This window comes from Rattus rattus, chromosome 5, assembly GCF_011064425.1.
Source record: "Rattus rattus isolate New Zealand chromosome 5, Rrattus_CSIRO_v1, whole genome shotgun sequence".
Taxonomy (NCBI): domain Eukaryota; kingdom Metazoa; phylum Chordata; class Mammalia; order Rodentia; family Muridae; genus Rattus; species Rattus rattus.
The window spans coordinates 68,553,855-68,577,939 of record NC_046158.1 but is presented as its reverse complement, the minus strand read 5'-3'; the positions used below and the strand labels follow the sequence as shown (position 1 = coordinate 68,577,939).

At 42.6% G+C, this 24,085-nt stretch overlaps 1 protein-coding gene across 4 annotated transcripts in view; it reads left to right on the top strand.

The window, feature by feature from the left end:
* The first annotated feature begins 4,137 nt into the window (after positions 1-4,137).
* Positions 4,138-24,085, top strand: part of Ttc17 (tetratricopeptide repeat domain 17) — a 105,119-nt gene continuing 85,171 nt past the window's right edge. For 2 of the 4 annotated variants that reach the window (XM_032903774.1, XM_032903773.1), the window contains exons 1-2: positions 4,138-4,557; positions 23,897-23,986. In XM_032903774.1, the coding sequence (XP_032759665.1) occupies positions 4,399-4,557; positions 23,897-23,986 (249 nt within the window). In that variant the 5' untranslated portion in view covers positions 4,138-4,398. The remainder of the gene's footprint in view (positions 4,558-23,896; positions 23,987-24,085) is intronic. The other 2 variants (XM_032903772.1, XM_032903771.1) reach the window with 2 other exon arrangements.

The window sequence follows — 24,085 nt, the reverse complement described above, 5'->3', positions numbered from 1 at the left end:
TTTTGTGTCTTAATGTGTTATAATTATAACTTTGGATTCTTGATTCTTAGATATTAGCATTTATTGATTGCTTCTCATATGGCAAACTGTTAGATCTTAAATATAAAAATGAAAAAAAGTGTTCTGTTGTCAAGGTCAGTCTTGAAAGCCATCTGTTTTAGATATTTAAGTAAATAAATTTTTTCTTATAAATAAGTAAATTTTTATTAGTCTTCTGGAAAATATTCCATTCTGTCAAAACAGCATCAGGAGAGCTGAAGCATGGTGTCCTGTGCCTATAATTCTATCAGGGTATTGAAGTAGGGGGATCACAAATTATTTAGGCTACATAGTGAGACTCTCTCCCTAAGGTTTGAGGATAGAAGAAAATAAACAGCTAGATTCAGTGACATAAATCCGTAATCCCAGGAAGCAGGAGGCTGAGGCAGAAGGTTCAAGTTTGAGGCAAGCGTGAAGTAAAAAAGATCTATTAAAAATAAAGACTTGGGCCAGCATGTCTCAGCAGATAAAGAAGCTTGCTGCCAAGCCTAACAGCCTAAGTTCAGTCCTCTGCATCCACATGATAGAAAGAGAACCAACTCATGACAGATATACTATGGCCTGCACATACACTAAATGCAATAAAGTTTTAATAAATGACTACATTAGATTACAAATTACAAAGTCTGTCCCAATTTTGAGACTGCAAAGTACAGTACTGCTCTTGGAGAGAACCCCAGTTTAATTCTCAGCATCCACCTTAGGCAGTTATGCCTGTAACTAACTCAGAAGCAATAATTTCTCAGTCATGGTTTGGATATGAAAAGTGCCTTAAGGCTCATGCGCTGAGGCTTTGTCCCCAGTATTTAGGGGTTGGCTTCAGGTAAGTGAATTTTTAGGGCACCAGCCCAATAAATGTCTTAGTCGACCGAATGAATGTGGGACATGGAGAAAATCTTGTCCCTAGCCTCTTTGTATCTTCATTTGCTACCCAGCCTTCTGTCACAAGCTCTGCGGCCATGATCCTCTGCCTCACCACCATCCAGCCATAAGCTGAAACCTCTGCATTGGAAAACAATAAGTCCTCCTTTAATGTGCCTGCATCATACAATGTATTACAGTAAAGAGAAGAACATCGCACATGTAGGTTGGGATTTGTAATTGTTCTACTCCAAATGGGAAAGCTACTTTTTGGGAGGAATTGGGGAAACACAGCCAAAGCCTAAATACAGATACTGTTAACATAAATTCCTCCATTTTTAGTTGCTAATAGATTAAATGAGCAAAGAATTTTAGGACAGACCCCTTGGATGACCTTGGTTAACCCAGCTTTTCCCAATTCTCCTTTCTAGTACTTCAGAACCTAAGTTGGAGACCGAAGCCTGGACATCCTTGAAAACCTGTCTTGTACTTCCTTTTCCAACAGACCTAAGAACCGCTGCAGAAATTAATCACAAGTTTTACACTCAAAATGTAGAAAATACTATCACAGAGTAGTATAGTACGTCATTAGTGCTGCATTCAGAGGTGGCAAGAAATATGACATCTTTATGCACTAGGACTTGGTCTATATCTTAAGTTGGAAAAAAAGGACACAAGTAAAGGCTGGGAAAAGATAAGCAAACACGTTTCTGTATTGGGGATACCTAAACAAGAGTGGTATTCACACCCAGGCATCTTTGTACACTGATATGTAACTTTTATATTTTAATAAGACCATAATTTTAAAAGATCCACCTGGGCTACGGAGAATATATGTAGCTATGTCACTGCTGAGATTCTTGTTATTTGGCCAGAGTTATTTTTGCAAATGTCATTACAGTCATATATAAGCTTATTTGAGGCTAGTCATAAGGCAGATTGTTCACTTGGATAATCTTAGCAAAGAAATTCTTTAAACCTAGCCTAGAGATGAAGTAAGTCAGAGTTTTAAGCAATGGACACATTCTCTTGGAGACCTTAAAATTGTCATGTTAAAAGGGCTGTGTGGTAAGGTTAAGTGGGTGTTTCGAATTAATGGCCAGTTAGCATCCAGCAGGATACCAACCATGCCAGACCAGGCCTGAGTCCCATAGAAACTCGTATCCATAGGAGCTGGTAAATTTATTGTGATTAGTTACACAACAGAGAACCATAGAGAGCCTCAAGGTTTGAGACAAAATCTTGTCTCAAAGGAAAATGATTATGAACTAGGAAAAACAAGTGGATAATCTGTTGAATTTGTAGAAGCTGATTTCCAACTCCTTTTCAACAGTAAAATGCCAAAGAAGTTCCTGATTGCTGAAATATACAATACTAGAAATTCTATTCAACCATTCATTCTGGGGTTCAGGAACCAGGTAGGTGTAATAAATATTTATGAAATAATTGGCTAGAGATACATAGCTCATTAGTAATGTGTTTGGCTAGCATTTGCAAGGCCCTAGGCTCAGTCCCTAGCATTGTAAAGAAGAAGAAAAACCAGATGATGTATAATAGATGACTATACCTAAAAATAAGATGCTGAGAACGGATTCCATCACTTGTTTCTACTTTAAAGCTCAGTTTACAGTCCTCTATGTCTATGTTTAAACTCAATGTGACACACAAGAGTCACTTACAACTTGACACCAGCATCCCTGTTACCAACCACACTTTGTGCCAAGCCTTTTTTCACCTGGTTGTAGTTCTCTCTACAAATACATTATTAGGTTCTCATTGTCTATATTGTAATTAACTTTCAACATCATAGCTTGCTTCTTTTTTTTTTTTTCATTTTTTTTAAGATTTATTTATTTATTTATTTATTTATTTATTTATTATATATAACTACACTGTAGCTGTCTTCAGATACACCAGAAGAGGGCATCAGATCTCATTACAGATGGTTGTGAGCCACCATGTGGTTGCTGGGAATTGAACTCAGGACCTCTGGAAGAGCAGTCAGTGCTCTTAACCACTGAGCTATTTCTCCAGCCCCATAGCTTGCTTCTTAATGGTCATATTTCTGTGCCCAGTCTCTACTACTATGCAGATATATATGCATGGTGTGTGTATTTGTGTATGAGAATTGTATGCCACATGTATAAAGGAGGATCCCCAAGAGCTGGAGTTACAGGTGGAAGAGGAAAAGGTACTCTTCAGACCTGAGCCATCTTTCTAGCCACAAGCCCCAACTCCAGCCCCAATTACACCTTTTTAATAAAATGAATGTTTATTACATCAGTATTTTTAAGAAAAGCTGCCCTGGGAGCTGGGCCTGAAGGTTCGTGCCTATAATACCATCTGGAGATTGACAAAGGAGGACTTAAAGGCCGACCTGAGCTAACTAATAAGTTCTAGGCAATTTAGACTGCATTAGGGACTCTTTCAAAAACAAAAGAAAAAAAAAAAAACTAAACTGCTCTCAGAAGAATTAAAAAGCCATGACATAGTCTCTGTTCTCATAACATGGGGCAGACATGTTTTCCTGCAACACACCTATGTAGGTGGCAGGGCACTATTCTCATTTTTTTTTTCTCGCATAACAAACTGCGATACAAGATGAAACATCATACTAGTAGGCATACCTGAAATATCTGTAAGAACATAACGATTGCCAGAGAGCCTGGAACCTAAGCTAGTTAACAGTCTGCCTGTCTACCAGTATGAGTATGAGTCTTAATATGCCAATCAATCACCTGAGACTTTTCCTTAAAACATAATGGCTAAATCTTCCCTCGGGGAAGCGAAGCCGCAAGTGCGGAAAACTTACATATTTAATACAGTCCCTGGAGATGCCAATATCTGGGCTCTACGCCTGGGTACCCCTTAGACTAGAGCTGCCCACCAAAGTCCACAAGACACGTGCTACTGTTAAGACCCAGAAATCTGGCTACACCGGATGTAAATGATCTGTAAGTACACATCGCTTTCCAAATTTAGGAAGAGAAAGAATGCCGATCATATATGCGTATCTTGTCATGAACTGCTATTTTGTATTTGATAACGAGCTATTTTTAAAATTCGATGTGTGACATGTATTACAGTACTACTGCGCCGCTGGACACTCCATTACGAGCCTTATTTAAAAAAAAAAAAAAGCCTCTCTCAAATAGTTGGAAAGTATAACTTTTATTGCAGTAACACTACTTAACTTTTTAAAAATTACCTCCACCGACTTCTCACTTCTGCTCAATCTCCACCTAGTCTATTATTTTCTCTTCACTGGTTCCCACGCCTGGAGGTCATATAGGCTACAGGAAAACGATAACTAAAAAGCAGTTCCCATCTCGGAGGTGTGACAGGACCGGCTCCCCCAGCCGAGGGTAAAGAGACGGGTACTGACTCCGAGACACTCCGCGGGCTCCTCCTCCAGTTCCAGAGGCGACCTCCCCAAGATGGCGGACCGCAAGTAGTAGCTTCCGCTTCCGGTGTGAGCGGCGGGGCCGGGGGGGCAAGATGGCGGCGGCAATAGGGGTCCGCGGCCGGTTCGAGCTGCTATCTTGCTCCGGCCCAGGTTGGCTTATCAGCCTTTCCGCTTTGCTGAGCGTGGTGGCTCGAGGGGCCTTGGCCACTACGCACTGGGTCGTCACGGAGGACGGGAAGATCCAACAGCAGGTAGCGGCCAGGGTGCCCCCTCTCTACCGGCGCCCGGAGAGGGGATCCCGGAGCCGGGCCCCTGTGTAGCTCCGCGCGGCCCCGCCCCCAGCTTGCCTTCCCACGGTCCCGGCCCACGGGCCGAGGCTTCCTACGCTCAGATCTGGCGCCGCCCCCTCCCCTCAGGTCCCCTTGCCCTAGCTCCGCCGTGGGGAACTTCTCAGCCTTCCACGGTGGGGCCGCGCGCCGTCCCGGAACCGACCCTGGGGAACCGAGACTTAAGCTCCGGGGTTAGGAATCACATAATCATCATTAGTTCTGCCTTTGGAGCCTCTGGGCCAGGACCTGAGCGGGCCACCACCTCTCCCCGAGGAAGTAGAAAGCAGGTGGCAGTGCCGGGGAGTACGCCAGTCCCAGGCCGGTGACAGCCAGGGCAGCATAAGTGAATGGATGGATCGCTTAATGTGACTCCTCCAGCCTTGTCTCTCTCTTGGTGGGAATTGTTTCACTATGTGATGATTTGAGGCTGTGCCGTTAGCCAGATCATTAGGGGCTCTTTAAAGACAACCCATTCTTGCTCCTTCTGAAGGAATGCCAGAAGATGCCTCTGGTGGCGGTGCCTGCATCATTCAGCTCCTAAGTGCCCTCATTTCCCGATGTATTTTACCTTGCTTCCTAGTTCCTGTGACCCAGCCCGGCACTCTGCACATGCAGTTTAGTAGATTACCTATGCTTGAACTGATTTCTCAGAGGAGTGACCGCTTTTCTTACATAACTTTCTGATGCCTGCCTTTTCGTTCTTGGTGCTGATGCTTAAGGACTACGTGTGTGTGCGCGCGGGTGCGCGTGCTTCACCACAGAATCTTGTAAACTTAATGACTTCCAGCGCTTGACAACAATCAGGAAATGTCCAGGAGACATATAAAAAGTGAAGTGTGTACCCCATGCAATTTAAGCATACTGACTCTAGTGTTTTAAACAAAGTCGTGAGAGATAACTGATCCTTTCGATTAACTATAGAAACACATTTCAGGGTTTATATTTAAGATGAGACATTTAACAATGCAGCAAATCTAAACAAAATTTTTAAAACGCCAGCCCTTTTTGTTTCCGTTATACTCTTTCCTCGAGTGTATTTATATCTGACTCCCGTTTTAAAGGGTTTATTTTTCATGGATATTAAGATCCAAGTTAATTTTCATTAACCTCCAGCTGAGACTTTAAAAAATGTCAGAACCCCTAGAAAATACAGTAAGGCTGTCTTTTCGACATAAAATTAGAAATCCTGCATCTTCATTGTTTTCATCTTTTGTTTGCTGTCTGTGGTTTGCTCTGAGGCCCTCATTGAATTCAGTCACTTATGCTGTAATTTGGGGAGCCCTTCTCCTATTGGCTCTTTTGATATATTGTTTCTGGCCACAGCTATTTATACTCTATGACATTGACTTCTCCTTCCCATTTTGGTGTCCTGCCACTCAGCTGAAAAAGCAACCCATCTAAAAAGTGAAGGCTAATTAATGGAGATGGATTATTTATATGCTGAGTATTGCAGTGGGAAAGTAAAATCGGCTTTGGTTTTGTTCTTTTGAAAAATGCCTTCTTTTGCACGTTGGATCTATTTCTTAGAGGGGGATATAGGGATATTAGTAACTTGCCAGATCTTCTGAATCTCTGCCAAGTCATCCCTTCAGTAATTAGACTTAAAGATAAGAAAGCAAGCCTTTTTATTTGTTTTTTTTTTTTCTTTTTTTTTTTTTTTTTTTTTTTTTTTTTTTTTTTAACGGCCCTTCCTTTGACTTTTCCAATTCTTCACTGCACATTAACAGTTGCAGCATTGAGTTCGCAGCCATGAACTTTTGCTCTATAACAAATAAAGTTGATGACAACATGTAACAACTGGGGGTAAGGGGGGGCCGTAGGAGTAAAAGGGTGGGGTTAATCTAAGAGGAAACACGTACAAATAAATAAAGTAGGTATTGGATGTGGTGGGCAGCATTGGAGTTGGACTCCAGTAACTGTGAATAACTCCTATGTCCTTTCCTGGCAATAAAGGGGATTCAGGCAAAATCTAATAAACATAGTTTACATTGCAGTCAGTGGTCACGTTTGGGTATACATTACTACACCAATTTGGGATACAGTAGTTCTGTTTGTAAATTTGGAAACATAGTTAGGATTCGGTTAGTATACTGTATCCTAAGTGACATATTTAATTTCTACTGCTTGGTTCTTGGTTCTGTTACCTGATTGAGGGCAGAAGTGTAGTTTCAGTTGTAAAATACTCTAACATCAAGGAGGATCTATGGGCAAACTGCTATAGAACATATAGAGTGGTGATGTCTTTCTGATTACTTGAATTCTAATATTTAAACTTTTAAAAATTATATGTGTCATGATTTTCCACAGCATGAGTCATTTTCCACAGCAAATATGGGGATTTTTATATGAATTAAAAGTGAGAATTAGAGCTAACTGTGGTGGCACACAGTTAGCCAGCACTGAGGCGATAGAAGCAGGTGAATCTCAGAGCTTGAAGCCAGTTAACCTGGCTTACTTATATAGCAAGTTCCAAGCCAGCCAGAGCTACATGGTGAGATCCTGTCTTTCAAAGAAAAAAATCAAAATTGCTTAAAGTACACATTTAAATATGGACATTTCCATTGTTGTAGTTAAAGTACAGCATGGAATCTTTACCAGGACAAGAGTGTATTTATTGAATTTTTGTATCACAAGCCTTAGTAGACCTTAAAGATGGATACCGACTATTTCTGTACTCCAGGCTTGTGAATATGCAAGGTTAGAAAGCCCCTGTCCTTTGGTGGGTTCCGCTGGGCTTCATTCAGACAGAACTACATTCCAGCAGGCGGCCTCTTTGCCTTGTGAGCCGGAGCTGCTGCTGGCATGCCGTGGGGAATCAGTATTTCTTCCATATCTCCTACCTCAGCTAAGAAGCACATCTCCTACCACTGAACTCCCAAGGAGTTCTGGAGCTGGAGAATGCGAAGAAAATGTCCCATTTTCTGTTTCTTTCCCACCATAGACAGAGAGAGGTTAAGAAAAAGGCTGTCCACAATTGTGAGCTTTTTCTCACCTTTGGGTTCTAGAATCACACACACACACACACACACACACACACACACACACACACACACACAAAACCTTCCTGGTACCTGGAAACCAGAAAGACCATCTGTCTTCATTTTCTTTCCTGTTGCTGTGATAAGACACCCTGTCAGGGTAGACTTAAAGTGGCCAGTTTGAAGCAACTACTCATATTATAGTTAGAAAGAACAATGAGGTAACATATATGCTGTGCTCAGCTCACTTTATCCACTTTCATAAAGTCCAGGCCCCAAACCCAGGGAAAAATGCTACCCACGGGGTATGGGTCTTCCCATCTCAGTTAACAAAATCGAGACATGCCATGCCCACTGGCTAATTTAATTTAGATAATCCCTTATCAAGATTCCCCAGTGGTTCTAGATTGAATCAAACTGTCAAAACTAATGATCCCAACTTTTATCTCACTTTATTTAAGGAAGGGTTCTTAGCTTGGAGTCAGTCTGTGAACTAGATGACTGTGTGTTATTAACCAGTTAGCGTGAGGCTCTACTGTGTAATTAGACCAAGAAAACCTTACCTCATCCTTGGTGTTGAAATGGGGCTTCAGTTTAGTGTTGCACCTCTGTAATCCCAGCACTTGGAGTGTGGAGGCAAGAGAGTCAGTGGTTGGTTATCCTTGACTATATACATATACATATAGCAAAGTCACGACAAGTCTGGGCTACATGAGACCCTGTCTCAACACACACACACACACACACACACACACACACACACTTCTGAATGGTTTGGTAGGCAACCTCTTTATAATCAGAGCTGAGGCTTTTGCTGGCTGAATTTGTGAAGAATAAGCTTCTAGACAATATTTTTGAATATCTTTATTTTTAATTTAAATATAATCACATCACCATCTGACCAAAACCAAATTGCACATTCACTTCTAACCTACTGAGGAGCAGCGCCATAGGACTTTGGCCTCTTTGTCAGTCCCATGTGGTATATCTCACTTAGCAAGCATGCTTTGCCAAGGGATGCTTTGGTGCACCCTGGGCTTTCCTCAAAGTTACTATGTAACAGAGGCTGACCTTGAACTCACCCAGCCACCACCTGTCAAGTTTCAAAATTATAGGAGTACCCCTCAGGCCTAGGTGTGCTTGTTTGTTTGTTTGTTTGTTCCAAGTTTCCTGCTAATTCACTTGCAGCTGAGGTTAAATAAATTTTGGAATTAGGCTGCAACCCTCAGCACTCTCTAGCATTCTGTTTCTTTAGGGTTTTTTTGGTTGCTTGCTTGCTTGCTTGGTTTTTGGTTTTTGATTTGGGGTTGTTTGTTTGTTTGCTTGTTTGTTTGTTTTAGAAAGGTTCTCTTGTATCTCAAGCTAACTTCAGACTCACTCTGTAGGATGACTTTGAACTTTGAACTTTATAGTGGGCCATATCATCTCTTATCAGATGAACTCTGGAAATCTGGCTGTCAGTGTGTAGACTTGTTCAGCCAAGAAGTTGTGCTTCTGGCACCACGTATAATGCTTCTGGATAATCTCTCTTCAGAAATGGAGGTCTTAGCTTTCAGTAAGAATCACTGTTGTCACCTGCTGTCTCATAACATTGTAGCATTTATTTTCTTGATCACTGTTTCCTTCTCCTCTAAAGTTAGAACCATCAAGTTTTAAATTTAGGGGAAAAGAGTATTTTTGTGGGGAAGGGATTCTTAAATCATACGTGTTACAACTTAGTAGCCTCTAGTCTACATCTAATGTGTAGCATTTAGTAGTGACGATAATTACAAGCATATTCATCTACAATAGCAAGCATTTCATGCTGTATATTTGAAGTGCATGCTTCTCTTCTCATCACACCAATAAGTGGAGGAGTAGAGGGAAACAGAAGAGCAAATGTGGAAGTGAGGGCTCATCCAACCCATTTTCTTCCCATTTAGGTTATTTTAGCCAAGTATCTCATAGTAAATTTAGGTCCGGTGACAGTGGGAGGTGAGGGGGCTCAAATAAGCATGAGTTTATTTGGTGATGGTGTGATCATTGCCTTTAGTCAGGCAGATGTCTGGGGAACACAGATGCTTTCCATCACTCACAGTGAGGTTCCTGATGGTGCTGACACACAAAAGCATCCCTTGGCAAAGCATGCTTGCTAAGTGAGATATACCACATAGGACTGACAGAGAGGCCAAAGTCCCACCGCACTGCTCCTCAGTAGGTTAGAAGTGGATGTGCAATTTGGTTTTGGTCAGATGGTGAGGAGTTGGATAGGTCTAAGAGGATCTGCATGATGACTAAGCTCAGTTCTTGCACTCTTAAGAAACATCACCTGGCCATGTCAGGGTTCTCTAGAGTCGCAGAACTTATGGAATGTCTCTTCATATATAGTAAAGGAATTTGTTGCAATGACTTGCAGTCTGTAGTCCAACTACCCCAACACTGGGCAGCTGGGAATGGGAAGTCCAAGGGCCTAGTAGTTGCTCAGTCCGTGAAGTAGTTGTTTTGTTTCAGCTGCTCTTCTGTAGAAGTAGATTCCAACAGATGTGCTGGCAAGTAAATGCAAGCGGGCAAAGAAGAGCGAATCTTCCTTCTTCCAGTGTCCCTGTGTAGCTCTCCAGCAGAAGGTGTGGCCCAGATTAACCGTGTGTACCACCAGCCCTGGATCTGGGACTTGTTTTGTCCCAGGCTGACCTTGAACTCAGAGATCTCCCTGCTTCAGTCTCCTGGGATTAAAGAGCTTACTACCATACCTGGGCCTAAGCTTTTCATAGCCACTATGCCTCAGGATCTCTAGGCCAAGATCTAGGTCAGAAAACTATGTATTTCAGCCTCAAGATCTGGATCGCCAGTGAGCCCTTCATTCTGGATTGTAGTTCATTCCAGATAAAGTCAAGTTGACACCCAGGAATAGCCATTATACCTGGTTATGATGTGCACAGGATATGGCCCAAATTCTTCCATAACTTCTAACCTAACCCTTCTCCCTAGCTTCTATCTAGTCATCCTTGAATACCTAACCCTTAGTTCAGTATCACACACACACACACACACACACACACACACACACACACACACACACACACACAAATGTGCATGTGCACTCACATTGCTCTCTTTATTGTTGTAAGCATCCCTAGGGATGCTGTGTTCTCTCTCGATTCTGTCTGTTGCACATGTTCCTCATCTGACTAACTCGGACTTCACAACTTTTGTGTCATTTCCTTTGTTTATGTTTCATAGCATGATGAATTTCTTTCTGAGAGCATTTACTGACTCATGTTGTGACCAACTTTAGCCTAGACCACCGCATAGCTTCAGGGAGAGACTGGATACATCCACCTCTACAGCTTCAGCATCTCCTACACTGTCAGAACACACAGGCAGCAACGTCTCATTAACTGCTGATTGGCTGACGCAAGCAGGTGTGATAAGTAGATTCGGCCTCTTAAACATTTACAATTGCCTGTGTGAAGCCAGTGCTCAACTGTAGGAAGCTTCAGACTTGTGGGAAAAAAATCAAAGGTTCAAGTGACCCATCAATCAGTCAGCCCTTTGACTCTCAGAAGGGGCTTGGAATAGTTGAAAAGGGCTGGAATCTCAGGAACCGCTCTGGTCTGTGTGCTGTTCATCAGGTTATGCTCTGCAAGAGAGAGCATCCTCTCTGTCACTGGTGTTATACACAGAGGATCAGCTGCCTTGCCCAGACATGTAAATATGTAGAGAAGAGATGAGAAAAAAATGAACAAGAAAAGTAAAAGAGAAGAATGAGAAAGCCAGGCAGTGTAGACAGGGCTGACAGCTACACTGCCGAGCAGGGGTTACAATCAGCTGTGGGCCCAGCAGCTGTTGTAGTTTGGAGGCAACCCTGCTGGAAGCGAACAGAAGGCGTGCTGGCAGTGAGAAGTATGACGGCTTGCCAGCAGGCCGAGTCAAAAATTAGCATAGCTTTGCACTCCCAAATGTGGAGAGCAGTACCTGTGTCTCAGTTATACAGCCCTGATGGCAAAAGTTAAAACAGAAGCTCCTGTTTGTGGTTCTATAGCCAGTCACTTGAGAGTCCTGTATGTACAGACTTCATTCCTTCTGTTCTCTAAAGCAGTCTAGTCAGCACTTGTCAGGACACCAGGGCTTCCCTCATTGCCAAACTCAGTTCTCGGTAATCTCAGCTTAACCTCTTAGCAGCCTAGTGGCAACCTCGCACCTTACTGAACTATTTACTTTCCATGGCTGCCAAGACAGATTCTGTTTTTCTTCTGAGCCCCCTGACCATGACTTTCCCCTTTTTTCTGCTGGACCCTTCTTTCCTTGATGACTGCTGGCTGCTGTGCTGCCTCAGTGCCCTACCTGATCATCTCATGCAGCCTCCTGCCATAAACTTGACCTGTTGATGCCTTCCACGGCTCATCTGAACTCCATAACTCCTGGGCACCTCCACTCAGAATGGCTTCTCATGTACAGCAGATCCTGAACCCAACTGCACCCCAGACTTCTTCCATTCACCAAATTGCTGTGACCCCAGATACTGGCGTTTTTCTTCACTCTTTCATTCTTTATTTCATACCCAGCCTAAAGATAATCTATCACCTTTACTTCCAAAGTGCTTCCCAACTGAGCTGTGTCTTTCCACTTCCGCTCTGCAGGCCTAGTCCAGACTAACTCTGCCTCAGTCCTGCTCTGATGCCAGTTCTTAACTGGTCTTCTTGCTTCACTTGTGCCCCAGGTAATCCGTTCTCCCAGAATCATTAAAAATGGTTTGTTTTGTCTTTAAACACATGTGGCCGTGTCACTCTAAGATAGGTAGGAAGCAGAGAACACGAGTACCTTCCAGTGCTTTGCCATCACACTTGAAGACGAAAATCTGGGCTCCGCTATATCTATCCTACAAGGCCTGAACGACCTGAGTCCTGGCTACCTCTCCACCTCAGGCCCCACTCTCTTTCTTAGGTGATGTGCTGTGTGTCTGCCTTTGCACCTCCCTCCCTCTTCAGATGCACTCATAGCTCAGCCTGTCTCTCCTTCTAGGTCTGTTCACATGACACCTTTTTTACATGTCTGAAACGTCATCTCTTCCTCACTGTATTCTTCCTCTGCTTTATCCTTCATAGTGACCACTGCTGATATTACAGCATTTACATTATATTGCCTGTCTATACAAAAAGGCAGCGGCTTTGTTTTCTTCAATGAAGTAACCTCAGAACCAAAACCAGTCTTGGCACATGGTATATATATATATATATATATATATTCAGGGAATACTGAATAAGTGAAAATAGTGTGTGGGCACATACATTATCTTTACCTGCACTATAACTTGTGCCAGCATACTCAAAGGCCACTATCATTTCAGTGGTCTTGAACAGTGACTGTTTAGTTGAAGGTTACAAGAGAATTTGTTGTCTCTCCCTATTAAAACCAAAAGGCTTGGACAAGCTAAGTCTTCTCTAGAAGCACAGCGTCTCTGAACAAGAGTAGAAGATGCTGCCTGGCCACATCACAGTGAATGTTCATCCTCAAAGTTCCTATGTGTGAGTTTCTTTTTTAAACATACAATTGGGAACATTGTGTTTGATGATTAACTTGCTAGCTTAAAACCAAGGCATCTGTCCACAATAGAAATGTTTCCTCCTTGGTTCAGTCAGTTGTGTGAATATTCTATAGCGTATTTTCCCAGTGCACTTAGATTCTCCAGGGTTTGTTTTTTCCTGTCAATACTGTGGCAGGAAGGTGAGTGTGGTCACATGTATATCTTGGCATTGGTCTATTTGTAAGATGAATTCTTAGAAATGGAGTTAACTGGTTCCAAGTGTTTACTATTCTTAATCTTCCTAGGTATTGGCAAATTATTGTGCTAAAGGATTGTGCCAGCATTTGAAAATAAGCAACAGTATTTGGGATGTGTAAAACCTTTGTTCACAATCTGACTTAAGCAAAAGACCTTGCATTGCCCTTGGTTAAACAGCACAGTGGCCATCAGTAGGCGTGGCAAGCTTTAAAAAGCAACCTTCACTTTCATTTTCATGTCTTCCTAGAAAAATTTAAACTTTATCGTTAATGTGTATTTCGTACCAGTTGGGATTGCAGTAAAAGAAATCTGTCATGTTGATTTCATCCCCTAAGCAGTTAATTATGAGATTGAACTACATCCATTGCCTCTCTTTAGGATTTCCAGCACAATCTAGCAAAGTCATCCCCAAGCCATTGAGTTTCCTGTCACCTCAGTAACAGCATGGCCCAGTGCTGTGCACTGATTGTAATGTCTTTTCTAGGAGTTGAGTAATCCAGTTATCTCACTGGGAATTTAAAAGCTCACACTTGGGGGCTGGGGATTTAGCTCAGTGGTAGAGCCCAAGACCCTGGGTTCGGTCCCCAGCTCCAAAAAAAAAAGAAAAGAAAAGAAAAAAAAAAGCTCACACTTGGTATTCTATCTAGACTTTAGTGGGTGCTTTTACACATTTGGTACATGGTATATATATATATATATATATATATATATATATATATATATATATATTCAGGGAATATATATAAAATATTAAAAATAACACATTTAATGGTTTAAAACAACCCAGATTTATTGCTCTCCAAATAACTAGGTAAGGAAACTACAAGTCCATCCTGAAACTTACAAGCATAGTCCCGAGAACAGGAGTACTGTGTGCCTTCCTTCCTGGAGGCTATGGGCAAGGCCACCTTTTCTAATGCTTTTCTAATAGCTGCCAGTATGCCTTGGCTCTTGGGCCACTTTCATTGCAACTTCAAAATCAGCTGTAGTTCATCCCTCTGACCTCATTTTCTCTCCCTGTCTACCCCCACTGTGTGTGTGCGTGTGTGGTGTGGTGTGTGTTCCCTGGTCCATATAATTACTCTGTATATATATATACCTGATATCCAAGCTGTGTTCTCTGTCTTAATTAAGATGGTCTGATTAACAACCATTCATCTGGTTGACATCTTAATTCTCGTTTGCCATATAGCATAATATATTCACAAGGTTAGGGATCAGAGCATGGTCACCTTGGTTGGGCATTATTCTGCCTGCTGCTGCCCTCAGTACTTATTTACTGCTTGAATTAAAGTCACATCTGAGGTACGTATAAAACAGCATCTTTAATATAAACAGCAATTAGGAGGGAGAAGCAGGAAAACCAGAGGTTCGCATTCAACCTTAGCTACATAGGAGTTTGAGGCCAGCCTGTCAGAAAGAGGAATAAAAATAACAGTAGAGCCAGCTACATTGTTTCCATACATGTTTACAAGAGCTTGACAAATACAGAAATTATCCATGACTCTTGTCATCTTGTCCAACATTTTATTTTTGTTGTAAAGTTACAAATAGTCTAGAGGAAAGTGTGTTGTTTATATATGTTCCCTGTCGCATAAATTCTAAAATATACTTAAGACGTGTGCTTCTGCTGTTTATGTTGGAAATGTTGTCTTGCTTGTCAATCAGGAAGACATTGTTTGACACGAATGTTCTTACAAATTGGCTACAACATTATGAATATTCACATCTAGGTAATAGCTATACAGTACATGTCATATGTCTGAACGATGCAAGAATAGGCAGTTTTACAACCAGGGTTTCTAGACACTGCAATAACAAGAAAATAAAATCTAGTTGAGGGTAGACTTCAAAGAATAGTGGCCATGAAGTCCATGTGATGGGCAGGATTCAGTACTTGTGTTTAAGTTTGTTTTTAGTTTGATGCTTGATAATTATTCAAACTGAGACTGGTTTTAACTTTCTCACTAAGATATTTTATAAGTTCTCTAGCAGCAAAAATTATAGCAAAACAGTTGTCTTAACAAAGTGTATGCTCAAAGGCTAGGAAGATGGCTCCATCCATTAAAATGCTTGCTGCACAAACATAAAGATTCAAGCGTAGGCCCCAGCACCCATGTAAAAAGCCAGGCATACACACTTGTATTCCCGTTGTCCTGAGGGTAGAGACTGGAGAAACCCTGGAGCTGGCCAGCCAGCCTAGCCTCATCAGTGAGAGACTTTCCACAAAACAGAGGGGATGGCTGTCCTTAGGAACAGCACTCTAGGTTTTCCCACAAAACAGAGGAGATGGCTGTCCTTAGGAACAGCACTCTAGGTTGGCCCCTACCTTCCAGGATGCACATGCATATGCCTGTACATTTAAAAACACTCAGAAATTGCACTTGAGCACATGTACACACGCGCACACACACACACACACACACACACACATGCGAGTGCAAGCTTTCACACTTATAGCCAGGATTCTATGAAGAGATTCTTAGGCAGTAAATCTGGACTGGTATTTTGAACTTGCAGTTCTCCAAACCTGAAAGAAGACAGAAGTCCATGATGGCTTAACTTGGAGAGAGAGTTGGGTGGACATTCTGCCTGCCTTAGCCCATCCCTTTAAAACTCATGCTGATTCCCAAATGTTGTGCATGGCTAGCATTATAGGTACAAAGCTTCCTTGGCCAGTTCTTTGACAATAGCAATAGACTGCAGTTCAATTTCAGATATGATTTGAAGAGAGAGTACGGTCCAAAAAAGACACTAGCTGAGCATTTTTTGAGGTCTTTTTCTTGGACCCCCATCTGTGACAAGAACTGTCTTTATGGATACCTAAGAGAAAGCTGTTAGGCTGTTCTCCTACCAGAGATTTTGCTTGTCATTACAGTTTGTTTAAAGTTGAATAAAACGAATTTGTTTCCCAGCACTCTCAAGTTTGATGTTACCAAAGATAACATACTTTTAGGTAGACATTTTCTTTATAAACTTAGGTGATATTTACTTATTGTTGAAGACTGGAAACATAAATAACAAATAACTTAGAGCCCCACTACCCAGAACATGCTTTAACCTATCAAATCTAGAGTGAGGCAGGAGGAATGTTTTTAAGTGTGAAAGGCTAATATAGAAGCCCAGAGAGAGAGAGAGAGAGAGAGAGAGAGAGAGAGAGAGAGAGAGAGAGAGAGGAGAGATGAGGTGGTGATAGCTTGGTTAGAAGAGTGCTTGCTTTGCAAGTGTGAGGACCTAAATTCGATCCCCAGCACCCACATAAAAAGCCAACTGTAGTAGAACTTCACATGCTTGTAGTCCCAGCACCGTAGAAATGCCAGAGGCAGAACTAGGAGGATCCCTGGAACTGCTTGGTTAACCAGAGTAGCCTAATTTGTAAGTCACAAACTCAGTAAGAAGTCCTGTCTCAGAAAATAAGGTGCTCTTACATGAGGAGTGATACCTGAAGTTGCCCCCTGGTCTTCACATGCACATGAACACAAATACACATTGCCACAAATACACAGAATAAGTAAGATTAGTGATCCATCTGTATTCACTGGGACAGATGTCCAATAGAGTGGGCAGAGGAGTGGGCTAGGGAACGGTGTAACACACTAATTGTTCCCATTTTTAAAAATCATTACATCGGTTGATTGGTTAGTTGACTGTTGGAGAGGACTACATGAATCATGCACATGCCATGTACTCATGTGGGGATCAGAGGAAAACTTTCCACAGCAGGTTTTCTCATTCGTCCATGTCTGTGGCCAGTGATGGAAGCCATTTCATCAGAGTTGGCAAGTGTCTTTACCCACTGAGTCATGCCACAAAGCTCATGTTCCCATATTTGTGAAGATATCTGCATAGCAGTGGGGAGGTAGAAGTTCTCATGATTCATCTAACAGTAGATAACTTCCAAAGTGAGATTTCAAGTGCTTTTGAATCTTTTCTCGGTTCTATCTATATTGTTTGTATTTGAAGTACAATGATTAGTTAGAATGGGGGGGGGGAGGCTTGAACTTTGTTAGAATTAAAACCCATGCAGCTAGAGACGGCTCAGCAGTTAAAAGCATTGCATGCCCTGCAGAGTACTTAGGTTCTGTTCCCAGCACCCACATGGCAGCGCCCAACCATTCATAACTCCAGTTCCTCCTTGGGCACCAGACATACATGTGGTATGTGGTAATTAAGAGCTGTAGGGCAAAGAACTTTGCATGACACAATGAACAACTACTACTTAGAAATAGCCACTGCTTAATTAGATCAAATGGACAGTTAACAAAAAGTTGGTGGTGTGTGTGTGTGTGTGTGTGTGTGTGTGTCTGTCTGTCTGTCTATGTATATGTGCATATGTGTATGCATGCATATGCATGCATGTGTGCACTAGTGCTTTTGTGGAAGGGTTATGTGTGAAAGTCACAGATCAACCTCTAGTGTTGTTCCTTGGTTGACATTACCTTTTGTTTTTCTAGACAGGATCTCTTTCAAGGCCTGCTGTTTTCTGCTTACACGCCCCTGGGCTCTACTTGTTTCCACCTTATAAGTACACACCCCCACTCCCAGCTTTCTTTATAGACTAGAGCTTGAATTCAGGTCTGCATGCTTGCATAGTAAACACTGTACTGATGGAGCCATCTCTTCAGTGCCAGAAGAAACTTTTAAAGCAACTCTGTAAATCCCCTTTGCTCCAAACAAATAAAGATTATATGGGCAAATTGAAAATATGGAAATCTCGTTGGTTGGAATAGTAGGGGTTTTTGTTTGTTTGTTTGTTTTCAGAGATGTTAGTCAGGCTGGTAAAAATGTGACAGGTAGAGTTAAAAAGTTAGAAGAACCTAGAAGTCATCTAATTGGGTCTTTTCAGCTGATAGGGAAGTAGCTCAGACAAGGAAGATAAATTAATTCAGCTAGTCATGGGACCTGTTGTCATACTTATTCTGACCTATGGAGGCTTAGCCACTAGTACCTCCAGTAGAGCAAGGAGCAAATATGGCATCAAGACACAGTCAGGAGTGTGTTGACTACGTACCATACACCTCAGAACATATACACACTGAAGGTAGAAAGAAGAGAATAGACAGCAGTTACAGAGTGTAGTGCATGGCTGTACAGAAGTGTGTGCATGTAGTGCTTGACTGTACAGGAGTGTGTGCATGTAGTGCTTGACTGTACAGGGAGTGTGTGCATGTAGTGCTTGACTGTACGGGAGTGTGTGCATGTAGTGCTTGACTGTACGGGAGTGTGTGCATGTAGTGCTTGACTGCACGGGAGTGTGTGCATGTAGTGCTTGACTGTACGGGAGTGTGTGCATGTAGTGCTTGACTGCACGGGAGTGTGTGCATGTAGTGCTTGACTGTACGGGAGTGTGTGCATGTAGTGCTTGACTGCACGGGAGTGAGAGCATGTAGTGCTTGACTGCACGTGAGTGTGTGCATGTAGTGTTTGACTGCATGGGAGTGTGTGCATGTAGTGCCTGACTGCACTGGGAGTGTGTGCATGTAGTGCTTGTGACTGCACGGGAGTGTGTGCATGTAGTGCTTGGACTGCGGGGGAGTGTGTATGTAGTGCTTGACTGTATGGGAGGTGTGTGCATGTAGTGCTTGACTGCACGGGTGTGTGCATGTAGTGCTTGACTGCACGGAGTGTGCATGTAGTGCTTGACTGCATGGGAGTGTGTGCATGTGGTGCTTGACTGCACGGGGTGTGTGCATGTGTAGTGCTTGACTGCACGGGAGTGTGTGCATGTAGTGCTTGACTGCGGGAGTGTGTGCATGTAGTGCTTGACTGCACGGGAGTGTGCATGTAGTGCTTGACTGCAACGGGAGGTGTGCATGTAGTGCTTGACTGCACGGGAGTGTGTGCATGTAGTGCTTGACTGTACGGGAGTGTGTGCATGTAGTGCTTGACTGCACGGGAGTGTGTGCATGTAGTGCTTGACTGCACGGGAGTGTGTGCATGTAGTGCTTGACTGCACGGGAGTGTGTGCATGTAGTGCTTGACTGTACGGGAGTGTGTGCATGTAGTGCTTGACTGCACGGGAGTGTGTGCATGTAGTGCGGGGGAGTGTGTGCATGTAGTGCTTGACTGTACGGGAGTGTGTGCATGTAGTGCTTGACTGCACGGGAGTGTGTGCATGTAGTGCTTGACTGCACGGGAGTGTGTGCATGTAGTGCTTGACTGTACGGGAGTGTGTGCATGTAGTGCTTGACTGCACGGGAGTGTGTGCATGTAGTGCTTGACTGTACGGGAGTGTGTGCATGTAGTGCTTGACTGTACGGGAGTGTGTGCATGTAGTGCTTGACTGTACGGGAGTGTGTGCATGTAGTGCTTGACTGTACGGGAGTGTGTGCATGTAGTGCTTGACTGTACGGGAGTGTGTGCATGTAGTGCTTGACTGTACGGGAGTGTGTGCATGTAGTGCTTGACTGCACGGGAGTGTGTGCATGTAGTGCTTGACTGCACGGGAGTGTGTGCATGTAGTGCTTGACTGCACGGGAGTGTGTGCATGTAGTGCTTGACTGCACGGGAGTGTGTGCATGTAGTGCTTGACTGTACGGGAGTGTGTGCATGTAGTGCTTGACTGTACAGGAGTGTGTGCATGTAGTGCTTGACTGCACAGGGGGCAAATACAGTCTCTAAGGTAGATCAAGAGGAGGATGGTTGGCTTCACAGAAGAAATGTCATCTGGTCCAGTCCTCTAGCTCTGTCAAAGCATAAGAAGTGTGTGCAGGCACTATGTGCCGTGGCACAGAAGACTGGTCTCAGTTGCGATTTCTATTGCTGTGATACAATCCTGACCACAAGCAGCTTGGGGAGGAAAGGGTTTATTTCATCTGACACTTTGAGATGACAGTCCATCACTGAGAGAAGTCAGGGCAGGAAGTTAAACAGGGCAAGAGCCCAAGCAGAAGCCATGGAGGATCACTGCTTACTGGCTTGCTCCTTGGGGATTACTCAGCCTCCTTTGTAACAGTATCCAGTACCACCTGTCCGGGGAGGGTACCAACTTATAACCCTTATACTCTTATGAAGGCACTTTCTCAACTATGGATTCCTTCTCTCTGATGATGCTCTCTTAGGTAAGTTGAAAAACAAAAACAAGTAGGCATCCCAGAGCTCTTAAAGGAACCACAAGGATGCCCTCACAGAGGCTCTTTGAAACTTAGGCTAAGTTGGACCAGTGAAAGGACTGAATGGCCTGACACTTAGAGTTCAATCCCCAGGACCCACACAATGGAAAGAAAGAACCTCTCACCGTCACTTATGGGGCACTTCTGGGCACCCATACACACTCTAATAATTAAATAATAAATAAATTATAGATTATTATTATATAATAATAATTAAAATAATAAAATTAGCAAAACATTTGGGATAACACAACACTTTCTGAATTATAAACAGTTCATTGGCATGTCAGACAAACTTCAAGTGCTATAGATGTGGTTTGCCCGTTCTCAGGCATCCCCAAAAGACACTCTGATAAGAGTCTCTGTAGTGTAGTACACCTGACCTCACTTAGGAAATCTCAGAAATAACCACCGTGACTAATAGAAAAGAGTGCATGGGCCAAGGCTCCCATGTGGGGAAGAGGAAGTCAGGGATGCAGTTGTGATAAAGAAGGAAATTCTAGGTAGTAACCAGCAAAAACTAGACATAAACAGCAAGTGCTGCCATATTTGGTTTCTGTAGAGATGAAATGATAGTATCTTAGGTTTCAGTGTATTCTATCCAAGATAGTGTCATATAACTGAAAATTCTGAATTAAAAAAAAAATACTCTGCTTCAAGTTCTTAAGGGGAATATATTTTTTAATGAGTACATCATACTATAAGATTTTGTTTGTCAGTTTTTATACTGCTACCAGAAGAGTGGGTTTGCATGTTGTTTCCTATGTTAAAATGAATATCATTGCAAATAGAACAATTACTGTATATGAATACATTGCATATGAGGCTTGAACTAATGTCACTACAGAAATGTGTCATAATCTGTTGTAAAAGACCACTGATGATTGACTCAAACTTGTCCTCCAAGAACATCACACATTTCTACACTTAAATTGGTTATTCTGTTTAAAATGTTCACCTTTAACTTGGCAGTGAAGTGGTTTCCATCTGCTGCTGAATGGACTTACTGAATCCACTATCTTCGGGCTCTCACTGGAGATGTGGCTTTGAACAGTGTCTCAATTTGGGACTGGGAAGATGGTTCAGCAGTTAAGGACACTGGCTGCTCTTCCAAAGGACTCCGGTTGAATTCCCAGGATTCACATGATGGCTCACAGCCATGTCTAACTCCATTATAGGCTATAATACCACACAAACATACACATAGATGAACTACCAATGCACATAAAATAAAAATAAATCATTAAGAAAAGTCAACATCTTGATTAGAGAAAGCACAAGTGAGGTCTGTAAAAGTCACTTGATAGGAGTAAAATGTTTCCTGCGGTTCTACGTCATTGGATGCATGTACTCATATAATGTACTCTAAGGGAATATGGTGGAATTGCCTGGCACATTTTGTCTTTTAGTGAAGTGAGTTTCTGCAGAACAGTGAACTGTCACCTGGAGGCCTAGAGAATGCACCCTTCCCGATCACAGAGCTCGGTCCACACAGTCACATTTCACATGCCAGCTCACCTTTCCCTGCAGTAGAACTGCTCTAAATATAGTTCATAGTTCTCTTCTTAAATAGAGCAAGTGAAAATAATTCTGCCTTTTCTTTGTGACTCAGGGCCTATGAGCATTTATTGCACTGTCAGGAAGTGGAAAATGGTGGCATTTGTCACTTGATGAAAAGCTAAAGTGAACTTTAAGATCTTAGTGTGCAGTATATTCCCTTCTGTTTATGTGGTTGTCAGTTGGTTTTATTTTTTTGAGACAGGGTCTCAATATGTGGCCCACAGACTTGCATCAAACTCATAATAATCCTGGCCTCCGTACTGGGGTTAAAGTACCTCTCTCTAGTGCCTCTTGGTTTCGGTCCTAAGCAACTTCACATGCTGAAAATCATGACATCCTATCACTTCTTTACACATTTTATAGAGAGAACATAGGAGTGCATAAATCCCAAGTGTTAAGTTGGGGGAGCAGCCTATAGAGACTACTAAGCACATATGGGTAGAGTGGATGCTGTAGGACTCACCAGGCTGTCAAGTAGACACTCTAGTAATATTCTGAGGAGAGGCACTCAAAAGGAAAAGAATCCATGCTGGCATTTGCCAAGATAATTACCGTAACACTTAAGAATTTAAGAATTGGGAAATGACTGCAATAAAGATATGTGTCAGGCCATAACTCTTCCCTGGCTAACCTTTATCTGGAAAGCTCCATGCCATTTGCTGTCACCTCAGAAGGAGAGCCAGCAGTCAGTTGCTACCCTTCCTGTCATCTAATCACTGTATCCTGATGTCTCTGTTGGCTGCTCCAGCTTTGCTAAACCAAAGGCTTCAAGGAGACACAATACACTTCCCTTACAGTGGGATGTGCGGAAAGTCCTGCAGTCTTGGCTGTGTGAGCACTTCTTAATCTACAAGTAGGATTATTCTCTAGCTCCAAAATGTTGCCTTCATCTGTCTTACTCTGCAAATATCAGGTAAACAATGGGCTTCAGTGTTTGAGACACTTCCTGCCCTCTGGGTTCTTGGTCTGGAAACTCCACTGAATAGCTGCTACTAGAGGTCTGGGCAAGATGCAAGCAATCAGGCGTTCTTTGCTCTCTGTGAGAAGCTTTGTATACTTGGGCCAGTAGCTGCAGCTCTTACATTTTCCACTTCGTGTTGTTGCATTGGACAGCCAATGACTCTGTTGCTTCACTGGTGAAATTAAGTATCTGATATCTATTCAGCTGAAACTGTCATGGCCAGTGTCCTTGTTTACAGGTGTGTCTCCCTGTTTAAGAATGCTGCAGTGTCCTGGAGTTTGTTTGGCTAAGTGAAGGATCATGTACTAATGATGACCATGTTAGTATATGTTGTAAATAATCCTGCTAATGCGAGAGCAAATCTCTAAGCTTGCTGCCAGTATGGAGTTCATCCTCTGTATTGCAGGAAAACAGTCTAGTCACCTGATCTGCTAACCAGAGAGCATGCACTCTAAGTAACATATGTACCGCTGATCTTACATCACCTTTGATTGTTTTTAACATTTTCTTTTTTATCACTTCCAAGCCTATTCAAATATGAAACATGCTGTCAAATCTAGACAGTCTGGTATCTTTTGCTATTCTAGGTATGGAAAATATTTAGAGGAAATTATTTCATTGTTTGTTACCAAGGACTTCTCTTCCTGAGTTTGCTCAAGGCACTAGAAAACCCCAGGACTCTGTACTTGCTGGGCTTTTGCTCACTGAGCAGCCCCCAGCCCTCCCTTTATGCAGCCACTTGGGAAATGCCCCTGCAGACTTACTGAGCAGCTTACATGAACTAGAATGGGATGGGCCAGCAATTGAAATCATTAAATGAAGCTTTATTCCTCCAAGTAGACACTAATGAAATGGGAGTTTAATTAACTTATGTATTACTTTCTTGTAGGTGGACTCACCAATGAACTTGAAGCATCCCCATGACTTAGTCATCTTAATGAGACAAGAAACAACCGTTAACTACCTCAAAGAACTAGAGGTGAGGCAACTGGATGTGTGCTGTGCAGCTGAAGCCCCTGCCTCCCCGGAGCTGAGTGTGTTCACAGAGCAGCCAGAGCACGCACATCATTAGACCTAG